Source organism: Natrix helvetica, assembly GCF_964273705.1.
Source record: "Natrix helvetica genome assembly, chromosome: 9".
NCBI lineage: Eukaryota > Metazoa > Chordata > Lepidosauria > Squamata > Natricidae > Natrix > Natrix helvetica.
In genome coordinates, this window is record NC_138560.1 from 7,897,754 (window position 1) to 7,916,928 (window position 19,175).

The 19,175-nt window shown below is 42.5% G+C and overlaps 1 protein-coding gene across 6 annotated transcripts in view; it reads right to left on the reverse strand.

The window, feature by feature from the left end:
* ETV2 (ETS variant transcription factor 2) overlaps positions 1-19,175 on the reverse strand; it is a 24,959-nt gene continuing 5,784 nt past the window's right edge. For 3 of the 6 annotated variants that reach the window (XM_081961826.1, XM_081961825.1, XM_081961824.1), the window contains exons 3-10: positions 14,116-14,217; positions 12,106-12,183; positions 9,346-9,522; positions 8,337-8,417; positions 4,607-4,777; positions 3,180-3,341; positions 1,841-1,959; positions 2-1,223 (exon numbers count right to left, since the gene is read on the reverse strand). In XM_081961826.1, the coding sequence (XP_081817952.1) occupies positions 1,038-1,223; positions 1,841-1,959; positions 3,180-3,341; positions 4,607-4,777; positions 8,337-8,417; positions 9,346-9,522; positions 12,106-12,181 (972 nt within the window). In that variant the 5' untranslated portion in view covers positions 12,182-12,183; positions 14,116-14,217 and the 3' untranslated portion in view covers positions 2-1,037. Of the gene's footprint in view, positions 1,224-1,840; positions 1,960-3,179; positions 3,342-4,606; positions 4,778-8,336; positions 8,418-9,345; positions 9,523-12,105; positions 12,184-14,115; positions 14,218-14,840; positions 15,389-17,087; positions 18,328-19,175 lie in introns of those variants that run through there. The other 3 variants (XM_081961829.1, XM_081961828.1, XM_081961827.1) reach the window with 3 other exon arrangements.

Consider the following 19,175-nt stretch of genomic DNA (forward strand, 5'->3'; position numbering starts at 1 on the left):
ACAGAGGGTTTGTTGTGTTTGGGGAGCTGCGTCAGAACAAGCTGCTTCCGAATCCGTCAAAGCTTACAATTCTACCTTTGCTCAGTCCATCAATTAATTGTGGTTTTTTTTCATTTAAAAAAATGATGTGTTGGGTTTTTTTACTTTATTTCAGGTTTCATTGCCAACTTTCAGAACTGACGTAGTTTACAATCAATATATCAAAAAGAAAACTGCATTTTTCTAACCCCTATGTACAAAGATTTCTGACCTTGAGGCCGATATAATGTTGACCTCTAAAAAACAGCAACGGCTCTTTAAAAAGCCCACTTGCTGTCTTCCTTACAAAGGCACAGATGGAAGCAGATACTTAAGGTCTGCTTAAAAGCAGTGGGGCCCACAAGGAGGAGTTCCAAAAACGAGCTCACCACGGAGAACCTCTTTTCCGCTATGAGAGGCAGAGCCCTGTTTTAAATGGTTTAATAAATGGCTGAAGGAGAAGGAAGGGGATGCTGTGTGTGTTAGGAGAGCGGGGAGAGCAGATATCCTCGAGAATGGTATTCCTCCTCCTCCTCCAAACTGTCTGTGAGAATCGAGATGTTTAATGGGGATCAAATCCTACCAGTTTTTTACTCCTTGAATCAAGAGAAGTAATGGCCATGCTTTCATTTGCCAAATATTCTATACTTTTAGCCAGTGTGTATTGGCTGCCTCCCTTCTCTAAAGCTAGGATCAAGACCCCGATTCTATTTGGGGGTGGGGTGAGGGGAGGATTATTTTTACCTATCCCACCCCACGCAAGCAATAACTTCCCTGCCCCCAGAAAAAAAAACCCACTGTTGTGGGGTGTTTTTTTTCCTTTTGCTCGGCCCCATCCAGAGAGGGTCTGCCCCCTACTCTGCAGCCCAGCGCCAGCATGTCTCACACCCGTCTTGTTTTAGAACGTAGCTTAAAAGGAGACCAGAGTCTTCTCCGAGGGAGCCCGTCCTGCTTTCTCTTCCGAGGTTTTTGGTGCGTAAGGAATGAAGAAAAGGTTTCTCTTTGAAGGCGGCCGCGTGCTAAATCTGTAATTTCTTATCCAGTTCGGCCAGCAGGCCCTGGATGTCGCAAACGAAGCGGTAGACGTAACGCTGCCCGCTGGTCTTGTGGATGATGTTCTTGTGGTAATAGTAGCGCAGCCCCCGACTCAGTTTCTCGTACGTCATGCGGGGCTTGTTCTTACGTTTGCCCCAGCGCCTGGCCACCTAGCAGGAAACGAGAGGGAGGGGGGCCGGGGAGTGGAGTGGAGGAATGAGTAAGCAATCCACTGGCATTGATAACCAGAAGCCCATTTTAGCCCGACTCCTTACTCAAGCGTCGCTTACTTGTGGCTTTGTACCCAGATAATACCACATGCTGCCTTGCCTTTGCCTGTTGTGGCTACTCAAGCTAACCACAGAGACCATTTTAGCAATTGAGGGAGAGGGAGGGCCGCAGTGAATGGGGCCATGATGTTTCTTCTCTAGGTTCAGGAACTGGGTATGTCTAGTTTAATGAAAAGAAGGACTTCGCCCTCCCCAGGCTCCAGAGGCTTTATAGGAGCCTGGGGAGGGCGAAAACAGCCTCCCCCACCCTCCGGACGGTCCCTGACTTACTTACTTTACTTTATTCACACTTATAGACCGCCCCCTCTCCCAAAAGGGACCATAGGTTCGACTAAGCCCTTGATTTAACAAAACGATGTCATCCTGAGGAGAACGTCCCCATCCAAACCCTGCTTTCTGTAGGGTTTCTGCATTTCTGCATTCCTGAGAGACGCTTTGCCACAAGGGAAGAGCAGCATGGGTTGTACATAGATGAGGGGAGGGCGAGGGGGACTCACCTCGTGGGGGTCACAGAGCTTGAATTCCCAGTCGTTCCCTGTCCAACGGATGAGGGCTTGGCAAGAGCCATCTTGCAGGAGCTCCAACAAAAAGCGCCATAATTGAATGGGTCCGGCCCCTGCCATGAAAACAAGGGGTGAAGAGGGGTTACTTGAAAACGATTTGAATTTTTTATTACTAAATATTATGGCTGTTCAGGTAGAATAGGCCATAAGGCAGGGGTGTCCAAACTTGGCAACTTTAAGACTTGTGGACTTCAACTCCCAGAATTCCCCAGCCAGCTCTGCTGGCTGGGGAATTCTGGGAGTTGAAGTCCACAAGTCTTAAAGTTGCCAAGTTTGGACACCCCTGTCATAAGGAGTCAGTGTTATTGGAGGATTTTAGAAATAGCAAATGAAATGCCAGCATGTGGTTAGGTTTTAAATCTTGGTATATTTTATGATGAAGGACGTTTATCAATTATAGTCAAATGAAAATGGAGGTATGATGACGGTAACCTGTATAAATATCTGAGTTAAAACACTTGAGTTAATATGAATTATGGTTGATGACTGTGGAAGAGATGCAGGAAAGCCTTTTGTAACCAACTGATACGCTTTCTACAAGGAGGATTCTTTGTGTTGTGTTTGTTTTGAAAATTAAAAATAAAATAAAAATTATTTTTTTAAAAAAAAGAGCCATCCTGCAGGAGCTCCAGCAAAAAGCGCCATAATTGAATGGGTCCCGCCCCTGCCATAAAAACAAGGGGTGAAGAGGGGTGACTTGGAAACGGTGCTGTGGACTCAAATGAGCACAGCTCTTCATTGCAGCCAGAAGAGGAAAAAAACTGCCTTCAGGATACGCCACTTAAAAATAGAGGCAGCCTTAAAAGAAATGAAACGGGGGGGGGGGGGGAGAGAGAAGGAGAGGGAGGGAGGGAGGAAGAATGAAGGAAGGAAGGGAGAGAGAAAAAAAATGAAAAAGGAGAGAAAAAAAAACCTTGAAAAAAATGGGCTGCTTAAACGACTTTTAAGTCATTTAAGTCGTAAAATGGGGCAAAACTCACTTAACAAATGTCTCACTTAACAACAGAAATTTAGGCTCAACTATAGTTGTAAGTCGGAGGACTACTGTATTGTAATTCAAAGCCAGAGGAACAGAATGGCAGGTACCCCAAATATAGGACATTTCTTAATTTTGGAGTCACCCCTGAGAAGTCAACATCATACCTGACCTTAATGTTTGGGCAAGCAATTTAAAAAGTCATTGTCACTCCAGACCCTTTAAGACCTGAAGTTTCGTGTCAGGGCCTTATGGGTTGCTGTAGTCTCCCAACCCATGCTCCCCAGTCAACATTACCTGCCCGATCTCTAGGTAAAGCGTTGGTGTTCTTGCTATCAGCCAGGTCTCTACGTTCCCGTTTTTTCTGGCTCCTGATTGGCGAATCGCATTGGCAAGAATCGCTGTCCAAGGCACTGGATTGGCTGCCTGAATCGGGACCAAGGGATTCAATCCAATATTCTAAAGGCAACGACAATGGATGAACAGGGACGTAAGCATGAAATCTTGTAAGCCCTGCAAGATCAAAGCCTTACAAAAGGACAAGAAACACACACACACACACACACACACAAAGAGAGAGAGAGAGAGAGAGAGAGAGAGAGGGAGAGCGAGAGAGAGAGAGAGAGAGAGAGCTTGCATTCACACAATCCTTTCAACCAGTCCCTTCAAGCAGGGGTCCCCAACTCCCAGTCCATGGATCGGCACCGGTCCGCAAAATGGTGGAAACCTGGCTGTGCAAACAAGCGAAGCCCAATCCGCAGGATGCAGGCTGCACATGAAACCACACACACCCTCTGGCCCACGGAAGGACCTCTCTCCACGGAACCGGTCCCTGGGGTCCAGGTTGGGGGCCACTGCCTTAAAGGCCAAATAGCGTATGGTGCAAAGCACGTTTTAATGAAGCACATGATTGGCTGGTTGGTTCATGGTTCAGGTTATTATAGAACTCACAGAACTCTATCCGGTTGGCCCAGAGTCTCCCAGCCAGCTTTCATGCCTAAAACGGGTCTAGAACTCACAGTCTGCTAGTTCCTAGCCTGGTTCTTTAACCTCTAGACCAGGGGTGTCAAACTCAAGGCCCACGCGCCAGATCTGGCCTGCGGGGTGCTTAAATCTGCTGCTGGTTGAGGAATTCCGGGAGTTGAAGTCCATATAACTTAAAATTGCTGAGGTTGAGAAACACTGCACTAGAGTAAGATCTTGCAATGAGCAATTGACAGGGCTTCTTATCATCTTCATTTAATGACCCCATAATGCCTTGGAGGGGGTGGAGTTTGGGCAATTGAATGGAGCTAGCAGAGTGTTTTAATGGCCAGATGCCCTTCCTGTCGCCAATGCGGAGTTTTGTTCAGCAGATACGTATATTCTCAGTGTGCCCAGAGAGAGAAATACCTACCTAGGATCGAACTCACAGCCTCCTGATTGTGAGCGCCACCTCTAGACCTCTGCACCACTCCAACTGACAGGGCTTCTTATGCTGCCATTAAATTTCACAAATTTCTCATGGACCTTTTTTTTAGGTTAAAAAGGTCCGTGAGAAAATATGTGAAAATAAAGACAAACATGCCTGCACACACAGAGTGATAATGCAAGTTGAGAAATATCACCCAAAAATTTCTAAAGCATGTTGAAAACGAGTTTTTTTTAAAAAAAAAAATTCAGGAACTTGAAGGGTAGTTTGGAGGACAGGAATTATACAAACTCACGCAAATCTGAGATTTTACCTTCCTTCTGTTGTTCTTGCTGATCTCCAGGAGGAAGTTGAGCAGAAGACACCTGTTCTCCAGGAGAATCGGGATACAGAACATACCAAGGCTGAGGAGCAGCCGAGAGGCCACTGGGGCCCTCAAGGCTGTGGGGGACACTGTCTTGTTGTTGGTGCACCATTCTTGAAGCTGCAGGAGATTCAAAATACAGGTGTCATCAGAATCATGGGGGAACAGTAGTCCTACCACTTTACTCATCTTGTGTCTTTCTATAAGCATAGGGTTCTATAACAGGTAAAGGTTCCCCTCGCACATATGTCCTAGTCATTCCTGACTCGAGGGGGCAGTGCTCATCTCCGTTTCAAAGCCGAAGAGCCAGCACTGTCTGAAGACGTCTCCGTGGTCATGTGGCCGGCATGACTAAACGCTGAAGGCCCACGGAACGCTATTACCTTCCCACCAAAGATGGTCCCTATTTTTCTACAGAAGAAAGAAGAAGTTAAAGTATTGTGATGGTAAGATCTAAGGAATGGTCTATCTATTGAAGGTATGGGTTGTCCGCATCCAGAAGTTTTGAAGAAAAGACTGGATAATCCTCTCTCATTAATTAATCTTCAATTAACCAGTGGAACAACTTGCCTTCAGACATTTTGAGTGCTTCATCACTGGAGGTTTTTCAAGAAGAGACTGGACAGTCTGAAATAGTATAGGATCTCCTGCTTGAGCAGGCAGACTTCCAAGGTCCCTTCCAGCTCTCTATTCTGATTCTGATGGTGTAACTGATTCTCCTACCCATTGCAGAAGGTTGGACTAGATGATCTTCTAACACATTGCAACTCTACAACTTCCCACTTCTCTGATAAATGAGACTAGTGACTTCTGATAAGTGCCTTGCCTGGGAAACTTCAGAAGAATTCTCATATCGACATATAATGAAAATTGCCTTTTATGCTATACCAACATTGGGGCAAATACTGCAATATTCCTGTTGTAGTAGCACAGTAGTTGTTTATTATTACTATTATTATTATTATTATTCCACCTACTCCTCATCCACACTTCAGATGCATGCGCCAATTCCCATAATTCCCAGAGAGTTGTGCTGGCAGGGAACCATGGGATGGATAGTCTAACCTTTCTAAAGGGGAACGTTTTGGGGGAAGGCTGATGACTGGCAGCCTTACAACATTTCGGCAAAGTTTTTAAACCTTCACTTCCTCTTGTTGCTTTAACTCCCAGTTGTGTCAGTTGACACACAGAGGCAGTAATTTGTATTGCGCTGTTATGTTGCTTCCTGCTCTGTCTTACTCCAAAGCCATGACCAATTTAACTAATTGCATATAGGATGTTTTTAAAAGGAGGAGAAGGGGAGAGCTGCTTTCTTTAATCCGCCCTCTTGCATGCACTAAGAAACGCCCCTAAGGACTTGTGACATAGCCCATCTCACTTCCCTTTAAACAGGTACATGTAAGGTATTCTTTCCTAACTTTACCATTTTCAAAATGATTCATAGAAGAGCCTGAAGAAATCTTTCTCCTTCACTGAGTGTGCAACGTTGGCTAAGCTACAGTATATAGTTATAACAGGACCACATTTAAACAGGAACAATTCCCTTATATACACGGGTGGGCTTCAAAAATTTTAGCAAGGGGTTCTCTTCCCGGTTGCTGAGTGGGTGTGGCCTAGTCTGCCTCCTGCACTACAAGGGGGAGGGACGTTTTTGCCCTCCCTGGGCTCCAGAGGCTTTCCTCGAGCCTCCGGAAGGGCGAAAATGTCTGAACGTCCAATAGGCCCGCTTTTCGCCCTCCCCCATCCTCCACGCACGCCCTGGACTTACCTGCATCCAAAATGGGCCACATGGGGACTCTTGGGAGGAGAGAGGCGGGGGGGGGGGGGGGGCAGGGCCAGCCAGGAGTGGGATTTGGGGCTTCTCTGAACTACACATAATCTTAGCTAGAGGTTCCCCCGAACCCCTGCAAACCCCCAGAAGCCCACCCTGGGCTGTATAAGTCACATTACTAGCGAGGCAAATTTAGATATTTGCAATATGACTTCCAAGAAAAATAAGTAAAGCAACTAACTAAAAAAAAAACGCAAATGAAATTATTTGAACAGATACAAGTAAACATGCCCAATGTTTATTATTACATATCAAAAGTATAGCATAAATATTTACATGTCTCAAAGGTGTTGTTGAAAGGTATCTGGGCTTAATATTTAACCGAAGGCTACTGGTTGGGGGAAAAGAATGAAGAGGAGATTGGGCAATAAATTCTTTATTGCAACATTTTACTTTGTTCTATTTTTTATTTATTTATTTTGCCTTTAATATTTTAATTTTTCACTCTTTGGTACTCTTTAGGCTTTGGCAATATAATAATTAAACAAAAAGTTTAAACTTTTGGGGTTTTTTAGGTTTTTAAAGAAAACACATAGACATAAATGCAAAATTAAAAAAAAACAGGTCAAGAAGATAAAAGAATAAAGCACAAAAAGGAGGGCCTAAAAATCTCAAGGAGGTTATAACTTTAACCTGCATTATTAATGGATGGCTGAAAATAGTGCCTAGATTACTAAAAAAAAAAAAAAAAACCACTTTTCAGCTTTAAGCAAGGAGAAACATCAAGAATCATGGCCAACACAGTACAAATTGCCACCTGAAACTAGAAGCTACAAAAATTGAGTCAAAAGTGAGCATCTGTTCTGCTTTAAATATTCCAAACATTGAAGTTTGAATCAATTGGCAGTGAGGTTTGAGTCACCATGTGTGAGTTTGGCAGCCACTTAAATGTGTTTAATAAATAAATGAACCTGTTCATCTTCATTTCTCATCAAATGAGAATCTGGTAGTTGTGAGAGTTTAAACCCCACATGTCAGAAAGCACAAGTATTTCCTCTTAGCGTCACAAGCTTTCTCTACTCCCCCTTCTCTCCTTCCAAATATTTTTTATTTATTTATTTTTATGTATGTATTTATTTCATCAAGCATGAATTAAATAACAGATATAAGTATAGACATCCGTACAAATAAATACAGTACAAATACAAATACAATAGCAGAGTTGGAAGGAACCTTGGAGGTCTTCTAGTCCAACCTCCTGCCTAGGCAGGAAAACCCTATACCACTTCAGACAAATGGATATCCAAAATATTCTTAAAGACTTCCAGTGTTGGGGCATTCACAACTTCTGGAGGCAAGCTGTTCCACTGATTAATTGTTCTAACTGTCAGGAAATTTCTCCTCAGTTCTAAGTTGCTTCTCTCCTTGATTAGTTGCCATCTGTTGCTTCTTGTTCTACCCTTAGGTGCCTTGGAGAATAGCTTGACTCCCTCTTCTTTGTGGCAACCCCTGAGATATTGGAACTCTGCTATCATGTCTCCCCTAGTCCTTCTTTTCATCAGACTAGACATAACCAGTTCCTGCAACTGTTTCTCATATGTTTTAGCCTCCAGTCCCCTAATCCTCTTTGTTGCTCTTCTCTGCACTCTTTCTACAGTCTCCATGATTATGAATTCATGAAATGAATACGAATACAAGGGAATATTAGGACAGGCACAGTAGGCACTTTGGTGCGCTTATGCACACCCCTTATAGACCTCTTAGGAATGGGGTGAGGCCGACAGTCTAAGGTTAAAGTTTTGGGGGTTTGGGGAAGAAACCACAGTGTCAGGTAGTGCATTCCAGGCATTGACCACTCTGTTGCTGAAGTCGTATGTTACTGAAGTCGTAAAATCAACCAAAACTCACCATCATGGTACGGTTCCCTGTAGTCTGGATCAGAAGAAACCTGTTTCAATTCCACAATGGTCTTGGTGTACTCAGGAAAACCTCCAAAGAAAAAGAGATCATTTCATTAATGTTTGTTCTTACAGTGATGGTGTGTGGTCTGTGGGATGGTGCATTTTCTGCTGCTTATAACTCTATTGCTAAAGGGACACTTAGGGTCGTTCATAGATGATTTCTTGAAAATCGTTGGATAAGCAGTTTGAGAAAAAAAAACATGGGATTTTGGTTTTATATATGATAAAAGCACCAAGACCTTTTGCAAGCACAGAGCTAGAAGGAGCTGCAGATTTCCACAATGGAAGAATGGAGGGTGAAATTAATGGAGCTGGCTGAAATGGTGAGACTAAAAACTTTGATTAAAAGAGAAGAACACTTTGGAGACCGCTTTTGAACACTTTGCTTGAAATGAAAAGAAATGAAAATTTTAATTTGGGGGGATTTGATGATGACAACAATTCATGATTACTAAAAAAATAAGGAGAGAAAAACTGCCATGAATAAAAAGGGCAACTTCCAACTTCAATACAGTTACAAACATACTTTATTTGCACACTTTTCATAAAACGTATTTTTTTAAAAAGAATATCCATCAGTCGCACTTCTATTAAAATTGAAATACTGTTTCATGGTTAAAGAAAATAGTTAGCAACATTTAAATTCAAATCTCTATGAACCTGCCCCCACACTATTCTTAATTTTGTTTAATCTTTCCCTCTCAGATTTGTTTAATGTTTAAAATAAAGCCTTTAAAAAAGAGAAAGAAAATAACATCATTCCTGCTTGAATTTTCATAACAGTGTAATGGATTCCAGAGAAAAGAGAGATGGAAGGGGAAGAGGAAAAATGCAAATTCATGCACCCTCTTAAAATGAAGACGGAATCCTTATAAAGCACCAGTTGGATAAATAACTTGGGATGCTTATGCTGGGACTGCATCCCAACTTCCACTGCTGGCCAGGATGCTAGTTACCTTTTAAGCTAAGGGATTCATGGATTGGCACGGTCTTCTCAAAACCTTCCAGTTCAGCAAGGTAACTTCCACCAGTCCAGCTTGGCAGCTGCTGCTCCATCTCATTTTCTTGTAGAAACCAGGATCCCATGTCACCAAAATCATCTTGGAAAATCTTCCTGTACTCTTCCAAAAAGTCTTGTGGAATGTAAAGAGAGAGAAAAAGAATGTAAGAGGTGTTCATATTCTTTTACTATATGTATCCAGACTCATTGCTAGAATGAGCAATAGCCTGATTAACAACAACAATAACAACAACAACAACAACAACAATCAGATGGTCAAGATCCTATGGGATTTTCATATACAAACGGACAAAATACTGGCGCATAACACACCAGACATCACACTGGTTGAGAAAAATAAGGTTACAATCATAGACATCGCAATACCAGGTGATAGCAGGGTCAACGAGAAGGAACATGAAAAAATTGAGAAATACCAGGACTTAAAAATTGAAATTCAACGATTATGGCACAAACCAGCAGTGGTAATTCCAGTGGTAATCGGCACACTGGGTGCTATTCCAAAAGCACTGGAATTACATTTAAAACAGTTAAAACTTGACAAAATCACCATCAGTCAAATGCAAAAAGCTGCACTGCTTGGATCTGCACGTATATTACGAAAATACGTTACGACGTCCTAGGCCCCTGGGTGGGGCCCGACTAGTAATCAATGCCAAATCCGGCGAAACAACTGGGCGCTGTGATACAATCATATAATCATCATCATCATCATCATCATCATCATCATCATCATCATCATCATCGAGATAGTTACAGCCCATTGCTCTCTCTGCATTTGTGGCCTCAATATTCATGCAGGACACAAACATGGAATAATGTTTATTTCTTTGAAGCTGATGCCACAGCAAATCTTGGCACCTGGCAACCTAGGTAGATTTTTCAAACAAAAACCTAAGCAAGGTTAGTCCTGATTATTGTTGGGATGGGAAACCACCAGAAAATGTCAAGTTTCAAATAAATAAATGACCTCACGCAGGTAGTCTTCGACTTACGACCACCACTGAGCCCAAAATTTCTGTTGCTAAGTGAGGCATGTGTGAAGTGAGTTTGGCCCTATTTTACAACTTTTCTTGCCCCGTTTGTTAAGTCAATCACTGCAGTTGTTAAGTGAGTAAGACGGCTGACCTGTCAATCTGGCTTCCCCGTTGACTTGGCTTGTCAGAAAGTCGCAAAAGGGGCCCCCGGGATGTTGCGACCGTCATAAATATGAATCCGTTGCCAAGCATCTGAATTTAGTATGTGGTCTGAACAGTCATAAGTCACTTTTTTTTCCCAGTGCCGTTATAACTTTGAACGGTCATTAAATGAACTATTGTAAGTCGAGGGCTGTCTGTAAACAAGCCACCACCAAATAAGGCAGGGCCAACTTTTTTCCCATCTCGCTGCCAGACGAATCCTATGGATGAAATCCATAGGAGCTGAGCTCAACTCTAGCAAAATGTCTACATTTTCTTACTCTTTCTAGCCAGAAATGTTGGACAGGCATTTCGACGAAAAAGTCAGGGCTCTCTCTATCTGTCTATCCTTTATCTGCATGGTAACTCTCCAAAAGGTGAGCAGAAGTGTTCCAAATTTGGGATGAGAAGAAGCCAGTCAAGGACAAACAAAAGTTTTTAAATGCACCAAAAACAGCTTTAGAGAAGCTCCCACCGCACTCTGGTTGCAATCCGATAGAATATAATTCTTTGTTGGCCAAGTGTGACTGGAAGAGCCAGTTGGGAAGCCACTCCAAAAGTTGATATTACTCTTCCATTCTCAGCTTTCTTACAATACAATACAATACAATACAATACAATACAATACAATACAATACAATACAATACAATACAACACAACACAACACAACACAACACAACACAACACAACACAACACAATACAATACAATACAATAGCAGAGTTGGAAGGGACCTGGGAGGTCTTCTAGTCCAAACCCCTGCCTAGGCAGGAAACCCTATATCATTTCAGACAAATGGCTATCCAATATCTTCTTAAAGACTTCCAGTGTTGGGGCATTCACAACTCCTGGAGGCAACTTCTGTTCCACTGATTAATTGTTCTAACTGTCAGGAAATTTCTCCTCAGTTCTAAGTTGCTTCTCTCCTTGATTAGTTTCCACCCATTGCTTCTTGTTCTGTCCTCAGGTGCCTTGGAGAATAGCTTGACTCCCTCTTCTTTATGGCAACCCCTGAGATATTGGAAGACTGCTATCATGTCTCCCCTAGTCCTTCTTTCTCTTAAGCTAAACATACCCAGTTCCTGCAACCGTTCTTCATATGTTTTAGTCTCCAGTCCCCTAATCATCTTTGTTGCTCTTCTCTGCACTCTTTCTAGAGTCTCCACATCTTTTCTACATCGTGGCGACCAGAACTGAATGCAGTATCCCAAGTGTGGCCTCACCAAGGCATTATAAAGCGGCATCAACACTTTATGTGATCTTGATTCTTCCTTCATCCCTCCTGGTCACATGTCCCAGAGTGGAGCATAGGCAGACACCCCTTGCTTTCCGGTTGCACACCTACTTATAAACATGTGGCCACAGCTGGGGAAGGATTTGGCAAGAATTCCAGAAGAAGACATGCTCCGCGTGTTTCCTCTGTTTGGGTCAGAGGTGCAGGGACTTGCCGAGGCCAACTTAGTGGCCTGTCAAAAACGAGACAAAATTATGGTTTTGTTTTCCAAAACATCACTCACCTGTTCCTTCGATCTCTGCTCCAATAGGGACCGTTTGCACTGGGTTATCCCTCCAGTTTTCTTGCCAAGACTCCATATCTGGATAGAGAGACAAATAATATCATCCCCACCTCACTTCCTGCAAAACCATCTCTTGCCTTGCTCAGCTGTATTTGCCCTGCCTGCTTGAGCAGGTGGATGGTCCATTTTCATCCCTCAAGGTGGAATACAATACAATAGCAGAATTGGAAGGGACCTTGGAGGTCTTCTAGTCCATCCCCCTGCCTAGGCAGGAAACCCTATACCATTTCAGACAAATGGCTATCCAAAATCTTCTTAAAGACTTCTGATTAATTGTTCTCACTGTCAGGAAATTTCTCTTCAGTTCTAAGTTGCTTCTCTCCTTGATTAGTTTCCACCCATTGCTTCTTGTTTTACCCTCAGGTGCCTTGGAGAATAGTTTGACTCCCTCTCCTCTGTGGCAACCCCTGAGATATTGGAACACTGCTATCATGTCTCCCCTAGTCCTTCTTTTCATTAAACTAGACATACCCAGTTCCTGCAACCGTTCCTCATATGTTTTAGTCTCCAGTCCCCTAATCCTCTTTGTTGCTCTTCTCTGCACTCTTTCTAGAATCTCCACATCTTTTTTTACATCGTGGCGACCAGAACTGAATGCAGTATCCCAAGTGTGGCCTTACCAAGGCATTATAAAGAGGTATCAACACTTCACGTGATCTTGATTCTATCCCTCTGTTGATGCAGCCTAGAACTGTGTTTGCTTTTTTGGCAGCTGCTGCACACGGCTGGCTCCTATTTAAATGGTTGTCCACTAGGACTCCAAGATCCCTCTCACAGTTACTACTATTGAGCAAGGTACCATCTATACTGTAGCTGTGCATTTCGTTTTTCTTGCCTAAATGTAGAACCTGACTCTTTTCACCATTGATCAGGAGAGAGCCAGGATTAAACCTGTCCAACCCAAGACTAAACCTCCCATTTGCCACCAAGTTTCATTTCTGGAAAAATAAATAAATAAATGCACTTGCCCGCCTTCAAAACATTCTAAATAATGTTTCAATTATTTATCATTGTATAAGAATGTTAGGCTGCATTCATAATGTGGATTTCACTTAACATAAACTCTTACTAGTCCAGCTTGCAATGATGTCTTAAATAATTAGTCGTTCACTGGATAGAAATTGCTGTATTTCTTTATCGTATCTTATGATTTACACTGTGCTGATTGTTGCCATTGTTATTTATATGCTAACTAGACTTTAACAATGACCTGATTTTTTTTTTTAAATGATGTAAATTATTCACTTACGTAAAACTAACTAATGAAACATTGAAAATTCTTATCTAATGCACGTGTGTGTATGATACTCAGTTATATAAAACTGAGAAATATTGAAAATTCTTATCGGCTAGATGTAAAATATTTTGCAGGATCTGGGACATGCATGTTTGCCTTCATTCATAAAATATTTTATCTATGTATAGATTCAGATTTACATGTACAATAAATATAATAGCCACTTACGTAAAACTATTTTGTGAAGTACTGAATATTCTTATGTATATAAAGTGGAAATTCATAACACACACAAACAAATATAAATTAAATGTTAGGTAACTAATTATACCTTTCCAGAAAATGGATTTATTCAGTAACTCAATTCAATAATTAAAAACCAAGATAGAATCAAGCCATAGGTGCCATCGTGGAGAATTTGGGGGTTTCCCTAACTCAGCATCATCCAAAACTGTTGGCAACTTCCAGAATTCCTCTGGCCATGATAACCAGATGCTCCAAATGTTTGCATCTCAATATTTCTTTGGCATCCTGGCTAAGGAGGACTAAATGAAATAGCTTTTCTCGTGTATCGGACTGCAGATACTAGATATCATGTCTGACGTTGGTTGTGGGCAACGAATATATTTTTGCGTGAAATTTCATACACATACACACACACAGAGACACATCATTCCAACACAATCCTTGCTTCAACCCCTGATTGTACTCACCGCTTTGCAGGGGTCTCTTATGGGATGGCCAACTTGGAGAAATTTCTTGCAGGTAAAGAAATCCCAAAGTTTAGCGGCACAAAATATCTTCTGCTCCTTGGACTATGAAATTGGGAGAAGAATAGTTACACTTAGGAATATCTCTGGCCAGTTGGCTTCTGGTGCTTTCCTCGTAAAAGCATTGGCTGGCACTTATCCCTTGCCAGGGGTCTCTACCATTCCCACCCACCCACCCACCTTTTCTCTCTGTATTCATGTCTTTGTACTTCTTTGCTCCCATTGGTTGAATAAAGGAGCGAGTTTCGTGACTTTTTCTGTGTTTTTGAGGGGAGGGCGAGGGGGAGGGAGGCAGACGGATTTTCCATGTCAGCACAGCCAATGTGTGTGTGTCTGTGTGTGTGTGAAAGGGACAGGGAGAGAAGGGGAGGAGAGAAAGTATATATCACGACTTTGCAATCCCCAAGGGGCAACCAGGTGGCCAAATTTCAGAGACAGAAGGAAGGTCGTGAGAGGAAGCGAGGCTGGGATGTTTATCTCTCAGAAACACAACACAGTTCGCCAAATCTTCTAAGCAATGTTGGTCCTCCCAACTCCAATCAATCTTAAAAGGAGACACCGTGACTTCCTCCAAGGCTTGCCCTAAGCCAGAAAAAGCCTAATTTTTCTCACTGAGTCAAACACCTCTTAACCCGGGTTGATTATCCCTGAGACCCAACACTGTTTACCTAGGATGTGGAAAGAAGACGATTCAAATAGTTACACACGTAGAAAGCTCTTCCTAAGCTGCCGGATCACAATTCTCAACAAGGCATGCAAGTTCAAGGGAGGGAGAGCTAGAAGTCAACACAACCCCAGAAGGAACTAAGTTGGCCAACCCTACCGTTGTATTTACATGCTGGGCCAAAGGAGAGGAGAGCTGAGCTTAACAAATACCAGCAAGGAGAAGGGGGATTGGGTCACAATCATAACATGGGAGGGAATGTAAGCCAGCTGTGGTTATCCTACACCCAACCGAATTCTGGTGTTTCTAATAGGAGAAATCCAACTGCTACTTAAGAGAAATCTCCAAATATTTACCCACAAAATATCTGGAGATTTTTTTTAAAAATCTGGAAACAGTTTTTCCCCAAAACGGCATCACTCTGCTTAACAACTAATTCCCACAACACTGTCAATAATTTACCAAGAATACTATTATTCTTCTCTTCCTTCCTAGTATCTATCTCTCCCCGCTTATGACTATAACCATGTTTTTTTTTTGTCAACAAGTACAAGGAAACAAGCATGAAAACACATGAAAAAAATGGCACAAATAAATGGATGTAAATAAGGAAAACATAGCCATAAACACATAAAAAGAGTACATATAAATGGGGACAGTAGGACAGGGACGGTAGGCATGCTGGTGCGTTTATGCACGCCCCCTTAGGGACCTCTTAAGAAATGTGTAAGGTCCATGGTAGACAGCTTAAGGTAAAAGGTAGGGGGGTTAGAGGAACTAACAACAGGATCAGGTAGGGTGTTCCATACATTAACTACTCTGTTGCTGAAATTGTTTTTCCTGCAATCAATATTAGAACGGATTACATTTAGTTTGTATCTATTGATAGCCCTTGTGTCATTGCAGTTGAAGTAAAAGTAGTCATTAACAGGTAGGACTTTATGGCAGACTATCTTGTGCATTAAACTCAGGTCGGAATGTAGATGGCGTAGTTCAACATTATCCAGGCCTAAAATTTCCAGCCTGCTGGTATACGGAATTTTATTACGAGCAGAGGAGTTGAATACTCTTCTTGTAAAAAAATGTTGCTTGCATCTTTCAATTTATATTGTTTTTATTATTTCTTAGTACAATTTGATAGCTTATTAGTAATCTTGTCTATCAGTTGCAATTTCATTGCAATTCCAACCCAAGTATTTAAAGAAAGCATCTGCCAAATTGACTATCACTAAGCGTTGTAACTTTTTATTCTTGATGAATGTATTTTTATTCTCCTTATGTACACTGAGAGCATATGCACCAAAGACAAATTCCTTGTGTGTCCAATCACACTTGGCCAATAAAGAATTCTATTCCATTCTAATAGCATATTAGATATTCTCACCCCACTTAGATGCTAACAAGCACCTTCCTAACACAAGGGATGCTTGTATTGAGAAACAGGAGTGGAGTGGGGAGTAGGACAAGCATTAAAAAAAACAGAATCTAGTTGCATTGTGATGTTGTGCTGTGCAATTAAAACCAAATCGCCTGATTTCGGCCATGTTGACCACACACTATCTCTCCTGCGCACTTTTCTCTATGACAAGCAACGAGTGGCAGAATTTCCTAACCCATAGAGAAGCTAGTCCCCTTGTACTTAAACAGCCCTAAACCACAAACCCACAGAATTGGGTAATGGCTTGAGATTGGGCAAGGAACACACACAAAAGGACTCCCCACCCAACAAGCTTGTTGCCCCCTAATTGAGCCAGAAGCTAGCCCCACATCTAAGTCTCAATTCACCTCTCCCAACCTGGTCCTCACTCAATCAGCTGGACTCCAATCCCCCCACATCACTACCTGGGCAAGGATGATAGACCACTGTCGTTCAACACATCTGGGCAAGCCTTATTTAAGGACAAGGATGCCTAACTTTGGCCTGGATGTGATGTCCTGTGGAGGCTTGATCCCCAGATAGGATGAAGTTGTGGGTGACATTCAGTCCCCAAACAAATCTGATTTCACTGTAATTCCAACCCAAGAATTTAAAGAAAGCATCTGTCAAATTGAAATTTGCAATACAGTGGCAACTGAAGGTGGAGTTGGAGGCTACTTATAGCCCGGGGGTTTATGTACCTCTGTCCTTCATGAAACCTGCAGTCCGGCTTCTGTACCCCCAAAGCCCTATCTGCTCTCCATCCTCATCCCATGAACAGGCCCCTCACCCAGCATTCCAACTGCCCCAATGATCCTTCAGAAGAACTCTTACGTGTAGGCTCATGCACGGCTCCTATTGATTTTGAGGGCGCTCCCTTCTGTGCCCCTTCCAGGGAATCTCAGCAGAGAGGTGAGTGGGTGGGTGGGTATGCCAGCCTCCGAAAATATGATGTGAGATTGTGCAATCAGCCCCAGCGTTGAGACAAGGAGTGCACAACAGCAACCGGAAACCACAGGGCCCCCACGCCTTACCACCGAGCACAAACCAGGTGCAGCAGAGCTCAGAAAAGTAGTAGAAAAAGAAGAGGAGGAGGAGGAGAACACAGAATGAAATGAAACTGTCCCTTTGCTCTGCCTAAGTTGGAAAACTGAAGGTTTTTTCAGCCAACAGCAAGTGTCGGGAGGAGCTTTCCAACAAGCTGAAAGTGGCAATGACCTAGGCAACAAGTTGTTTTGTAACAGAGTTGGAAGGGACCTTGTAGGTCAACTCGTTCAACCCCCCACCACCACTCAAGCAGGAAACCCTACACCATTTCTGACAAATGGCAGTCCAATCTCTTCTTGAAAGCCTCAAGTGATGAAGCTCCCACAACTTCTGAAGGCAACTTCTGTTCCATTGATTGATTGTTCTCACTGTTAGAAAATTTCTCCTTATTTCCAGGTTGATTCTCTCCTTGATCAGTTTCCATCCATTTTTCCTTGCCTGGCTTTAAAGTGCTTTGGAAAATAGCTTGACCCCCTCCTCTCTGTGGTAGCCCCCTCAAATATTGAAACACTGCTCTTGTGTCTCCCCTGGTCCTTCTCTTCACTAGTTGGGCACTATTTTTTTTAGGGGAAAAAAGATCTTAAAAGCAAATTATTATTTTTTTAAAAACCCAAGATAATATTGCAGCCTCTCTTTTATCTGAACCCTGAAACATTGGCTGGATAGAGGCAGAGAAGAAGCCAAGCATTTCTATTTCTCAAAAGATGATTTAAAAAACATGAAACAGAAAATATGGTAAAACATTGGCCAGTTACCAAACCATCCCCTGGATCTGTCCTTGGGGTTGAGGGTAGGGCTGGTGGCATGGTCCACTTTGAGTATCTGTTTCTGTTTGTTAGGAACAAAATTTGCAGCCAGAAAATACAATTTACCTTCCTTTCCCTGAATGGGCCATTTAGGACAGGCATCCAGAACCCTAACTAATCCTGTACGTGATAAAGGTAAAGGTTCCCCTCGCACATATGTGCTAGTCATTCCCAACTCTAAGGAGCGATGCCCATCTCCGTTTCAAAGCCGAAGAGCCAGCATTGTCCGAAGACGTCTCCGTGGTCATGTGGCTGGCATGACTAAATGCCGAAGGCGCACGGAACGCTGTTACCTTCCCACCAAAGGTGGTTCCTATTTTTCTACTTGCATTTTTTACTTGTGCTTTTTGAACTGCTGGGTTGGCAGAAGCTGGGACAAGTAACAGGAGCTCACTCCGTTATGCAGCGTTAGAGATTCGAACCGCTGAACTGCCAACCTATCTGATCAACAAGCTCAGTGTCTTAGCCATTGAGTCACTGCGTCCCCTTACCGTACATGAGAGGCTTTCAAAGATCCGCCAGTTTTAGAATTAAACATAGCACTGCACTTTGCAGCATAATTGAATTAACCCATTTATTTTTATTTATGAAAAAAAAAACCACCAAACTACAAAGTAACAAAAGAGATTGGATTCACACAATGCTCTAAGCCAGGGGAATCTGACCAAGATGAATTCTAATTGAGCTTCCCACATTGTATGTGAGTGGATCCCACTAGTTTTGACTCTTGAGATGAATGTGAACACCACTGTTAATGCTGTTGTAGGCTGTTGCTGCATCATAAAGCATTAAAGCCGGTAATTTGTTTCATAACATGTTATCTTAAAAATAAGAGACTGAAATAAGAAAAATAAGAAAACTGAAACCAAGTTTTCAAAGCACAAATTCCAAATAACTAAAAGAGAACTCTAAAGTGAGTTTCTTTCTACGGGGCTCAACCTTGGGATGATTCACTCATTTGTAAATGTGTTACAAATAAATAAAGCACATGTAATTAAGAACAGAAGAGTACAACAGAGGTGGAAGGGACCTTGGAGGTCTTCTAGTCCAACCCCCTACTCAAGAAGCA